Genomic DNA, 5,386 nt, shown 5'->3' with positions numbered 1-5,386 from the left:
AGGTGTCTAATGAAGTACGTAGTTAGTCGCGTTATAATAGAGGGGATAATGGATTCGAGCCTAAGACCTATTGTCCAGAATACCTTCGTCCTAATATAATCAATTAGAGAATTCTATAATAGAACTATTCTTACATGTGATGAAAAGGTACTTGTGACGTGCCACAAGCCTATAACGCGTCACAAATGAGAATTTGTGTCCTTAATATGAACTAATGAACCTCTTCTAAACTGAACCTAAGCATGGAGTATATCATTACTGTTAGGGTGTTCAATCCTCTTTTAATGTTCATAACATGAATAATTTAGATTTGTCGTCTTTCAATGTTCAATAACGTAAGATTTTCAAGTACCGGTGTCAACCCATGATCAATTTGGGCACAAAGCTTCCTTCATATCCTAACGAGTTCCTCAAGAAATGAGGGTAAATTACAAAATTATGGGGTATTAAAGTGAAATTAGTCCAAATATCAGGGCAAGATTTTCCCAGAACCAATTGATTATTTGATTTGAATGTCTTGTTAGTATAAATGTAATTGTAACTGAATTGTAGTAACTTCACCATCTAAAATAACAATGCTAATATAACCTGTTTTAATTTTACTTTGATTTCTTATCTCTGCAGGCTGCAGCACCATCCTTAGCTTTGCTTACTTTTTCGTTACGAGCGACGCAGCCTCTTCTTCCCGTATAAGCTCTTCCTGTCTCTTCAAAGCAACTGCTTCCTGATAACCAAATTCAATTTTGTTGCTGCAACATGAAAAAAAGGTTTTAGGAAGAGACAGCCATGTAAGGGAAATACAAACTTATGAAGTTGGCTGCAAACACAGTATTACAATTAAGACGACAACAAAGAGTCAGTCCCAAAATGCTTTGGGCGCGGCTAGCATGAATCGTTGTATGAAATCATCAATTGAGTGAAGAAAGGAAAATGAAAAGACATAAAGATGAGGAAGGCCTTCTGAATGGGGTTGAGTTTGAGACAGTTAGATGACAGTCAAACACAGTTATATATGACCTGAAAATATGTGCAAGCACAAACATCTCCAATGTCCTTTGCCCCAGTTCCATTAAACGACCATCATCATGCTCAACTAAATCCTTGACCAAGTCTTCTCCACTGCTGCCATCCTACACACAGAGTGCCAGCAATTTAAGTTAGCATTCACGAAATGAGTCCCAATTTCTACTGCTCAGGTGCTCATATTCAGAGCATTCATCTATATCCTCCTCTACAGAAAACTCCTAAACATGAAAAATGCAACCACAAAACTGAAAAGTCGAAACATGCCTGCTGAACACATTAACAGTAAAGCTTAGCCCTAGAGCAAACATAAATTTGCAAAGCTCACCTTTGTGCAGATTTGCGGCTCCTTATCGTCCTTTTGAGGCAAAGACAAGGGTTGTTTAGCGACCCTTTCAAGTAATAATAATAAATCATTGGCCAATACAAACATATCCTTTTCAACCCGTATAATTGGGGAGGGTGTCTCTTCATACTCCAGACATTTTGTCTTCCCTCTCGTGCCATTGCTTTCATCGTCAAGGGATGAGTCCATATCCTTCTTGGGTGTCTCTTCCAACTCAAGCAATTTTGGTTTCTCATTCACGCCATTGCTTTGACTTTCAAGGGCTTTAAGCCCACAGTACAAGCAATCCATAACTAGAGCAGACGTGACTTCCGTTCTTTCAAAGTGGTGCTTCACAAGTACTTTCATCATCATATCCTTCTCCTCACTAGACAAACGATGCCTAGCATTTTGATCCATCCCTAGCCAGAATGCACAAAAGCTGCAGTAACAAGCATCAATAATCAACAAACATTAGAGCATTAGACTGATATGTAGCAAGACTAGCTCTACTCCATATAACGATCAGAAAATACGGCAAGAATTTCATCCAACTTTTTTCTAACACAGAAAACAAAGACGAAGTGAGCTGCAAAGAGCACTTGTTAAAATTCATCAGAACACTTCATCAGAGCGAATTGAGTTAAAAAACGACTTTATACAGATTGATATTCGAGCTTACAAGGAAGTTATTTCCACGATGTAGTCAATAACGAATGCAATCAACTTCAAAAGCAAAAAATCCTTACTACCTCGACCATCTAGCTTTGTCCTCCATCAGTTTTCTCAGCTTCGCTCTTGTCTCTTCAATGAAGCGTTGGCACTTCTCCTCTACACTGGGAAAATATACTCCGAGAAGGTCTCTTCTGTACCGACTGTCAAGGCATTGAAACAGCCTATCCTTTTTCTTCCTACAAGTGCAATGTTGGAATAACAAAACCTCTTGAAGTCATCCATCAATACAAAGGTACAGAATTTTTAGAACAAAGCCCATTAAAACCGACTACAACTTCGAAAATTCTGATAATAGTAGGTCAGTAAGCCCTGCAAATTTGTTTAATAACAGTAATAAAGCTCTAACACAAAACAGTGACCCCAGAAGCCAATAAATAGAAAAATATCCTGGGCATGTGTTTTATGTATGATGCAGCTACAAACAGGACAGTCTGAAGTTCAACAAACTGATGACAGATACAAAGAAAATAATATCACTTAATATCCGAAGCACTGTGTTTAGATGAGCAGTTTGTAAGTTAATTTATACTGTCAAACTACTGCCTATAAAATTAAACCACCTCGTTTTGTTTTCTTAATTCGTTAGCGTGGCACCAAACAAACGAAAAGAACAGAAAATGTTGTCTACCTGATGACTTGAACTTGAACTTCTACGATCAGTGTGTCAGCATCCAAATAACCCTCTGGCAATTTAGATAGCTGCATGAATTTTTTCCATCCCCAGTCATGCTCTTTCTTCCAGTAACGATGCATGGTATCTACATTGTTTATGCAGTTTAACTCAGAGTCAAAGATGTCGCTCGTCCATACAGAGAAACGACTGAAACAAAAAACGCATCATATCCACTTACCAGAGTACTTGGTAAATTTAGGATCCTTATTCACAGCAGCAATAGTGAATTGAGTATAATGCTTCCATCCTGCACCGCAAAATATGAGAAAAAAGTGAGGAAGTGAAAGTTTATAGAGGTTGGAATCTCAGCAGATTGCAGAGCAACTGGTCTAAAGGTGTAAAATATGTGAACTCCGCAACTGAATGAAACGAACCTGGAAGAATCTGATTATGGTTTGCTACACAGAGAAACAGGCCCAGATAATTACAATCATCAACGCCTCGAGGGTAGAGCAGTAAGTACCTGCAAAAAACAGCAGCAGTGTCAGCAAAATATACAAAAAACCGCAACAATTCTCACAATAAAGGCACGACAGTATTCATTTAAGCCTCAAAAAGAAATTAAGAAAAGAACCAAGCCATGTTGTTCGGAGTGTAATTACCATTGAAATATAATTGGTGTCAATTCAGTAAAAATGTGGTGGCGACTAAAGGAGGAAAAATGTTATGATGGGGAATGGGGATGGAAATGGTAAACATCGACTTCTGCAATGTTATGAGCACTGATAAAGGCAATGAAAATCGCAGCACATTCCTGATATGCATCAGCTTATGGTACAGACGACATGGAGCATGTAACAAGGCAGGAGAAAATGGGTTCTAACAGTCGACCAAAGATTAGAATGAAGGTCTCACCAACTGTGACCACCAATTTCAAATACACTGCTTCGAAACAGTCTCGTGTTGATTTGTGAGAACTTTTGTATCTTCCATGTGTACGTCCCATACAGGTCAGAAGGTTTCGGCCCTAAAAGAGATACAAAGAGCACAGTTCAAATAATTGGAAAATGCTGGCTAGGAAACTGCCTTGCAACTGTTGCAGTGCAGATTCCAATTTCTATTGTTATTCCCAAATTTATGAGCATATTGCAATGGATGCAAATAAGGACAGCAACAAGCAAGGGATATCACGTACATGACACATATTACCGAAGATATCTTAGCCTAGCAGTTAACATGGATGTATAGTGGGCATTAGGTCCAAGATTCAAATCCCCTGCCCCAAGTATTGTAATGTCCTCGTGGGCTGTGGCGCAATTGCCACCAAAAGACAAGCGAGAGATATCACGTACAGGACGCATAATTACCATTTGCAATAACAGGCGCGTACAAACTACAAACGGAAGAGAATATCTTAACAGATATCTGTTCAAATTTGTACACCATTAATCAAATTTGTACACATCTCCCAAAACAAGAGGCATCCAGTTAAAGCCATGACATTCCTCATTTCTAAACAATCCAGGGGGTGAACAAATAATGCACCCACGTAAAGAAGTAAAAAAATAATCGGAAATTTAATATAAAGTACCATCATAATCATCATCACTCGATTGACGATAATGCACGTTCGATAATCCGTCCTCCATCCTTCCACTAGTTGTTTCCTCACTTGTAGTTGTGGCCATATCCCAACCTTATAGAGTTATAGCCTCTGTCTCCACACCTTTCAGCCCTTTTGACTGCAACCATATTTACAACATCAAAGATCAATTATGAATACAACTTCCGTCCTAATCATTTGTTTACCTTTGATTAAATTTCAAAGAATTTACAAAGTTAAACCGACTGCAACCGAGAGAATACAAATCAACGACAATTGTTTGTCTTAGTAACTACTCCCTTAGTTCCATTTACAACAAAAAAAAAAAAAAAAAAAAAAAAAAAAAAAACGAAGAGGTAAACAAATGAATAAGACCCAAAAAAATATAAAATTTCGTTTGGTCGACAATGTATGGAGACAAGTCATAGCACCCGTTCGATAAAAGTAACCAACTAAACAACTTCTGTAATTCATCGTAATTTATAGAATTTCTCAATTTCTGCGATTTTTCAATGACAAGTTGACAACCAAATAACTACGCATGACATGACCAAGCACACACTAAATACGATCGACAGGAAAATACGAATAAATCAGTCGTCCTACTAAGGACAAAGCTAATTAAAGATTGTAAAAATATGTGCAAATTCTTGTTTAAGACTGAAAAATAAATCGGACATGAGACCATTAATTTGATCGAAGGGTGTCTGAGTGAAAATAGATTGAAGGTAAGAAACGAACCCGAATTACAAAAGAAAGAGGGCAGCCTTAATATGCAGTTTTGTAGAAATGAAGGATAAAATCGATGAAAACGAGTATATATATTTTTTTGGAGGAAAGAAAACGAGTGTATATTATTATGGGAGTGGAAATAAATAAATACATTTATGGACATGAATATCATGATATAAATGAGAAGATTCTGAAAATAATATTATGATACTCACACCATAAGATACGAATCCCCTATCTATTACAAGAATATAAATTCTCCTATTTTTCTCTCTAAAAAACATATTTTTAAATAAGGAAGTTAAATACAATTATGTAACTAGAAAGGAAACTAATAATTGCATTTTTATTACAT

At 37.0% G+C, this 5,386-nt stretch overlaps 1 protein-coding gene across 1 annotated transcript; it reads right to left on the bottom strand.

Annotated features, from left to right (window-relative positions):
• Positions 1-488: 488 nt before the first annotated feature.
• On the bottom strand, positions 489-5,090 carry LOC141621998 (TNF receptor-associated factor homolog 1a). Its single transcript, XM_074438090.1, has 10 exons — positions 5,041-5,090; positions 4,288-4,438; positions 3,612-3,723; positions 3,131-3,219; positions 2,935-3,003; positions 2,712-2,841; positions 2,101-2,259; positions 1,352-1,790; positions 1,018-1,130; positions 489-749 (listed from the first exon to the last, which is right to left on the bottom strand). The coding sequence occupies exons 2-10, from the start codon at positions 4,382-4,384 to the stop codon at positions 650-652; spliced, it is 1,308 nt and encodes a 435-aa protein (XP_074294191.1). The 5' UTR covers positions 4,385-4,438; positions 5,041-5,090; the 3' UTR covers positions 489-649.
• Between the last annotated feature and the right edge of the window lie 296 nt (positions 5,091-5,386).

Source organism: Silene latifolia, chromosome X (assembly GCF_048544455.1).
Source record: "Silene latifolia isolate original U9 population chromosome X, ASM4854445v1, whole genome shotgun sequence".
NCBI classification, from domain to species: domain Eukaryota; kingdom Viridiplantae; phylum Streptophyta; class Magnoliopsida; order Caryophyllales; family Caryophyllaceae; genus Silene; species Silene latifolia.
The sequence above is the reverse complement of the archived record's forward strand: the minus strand, read 5'-3'. Positions and strand labels throughout refer to the sequence as shown.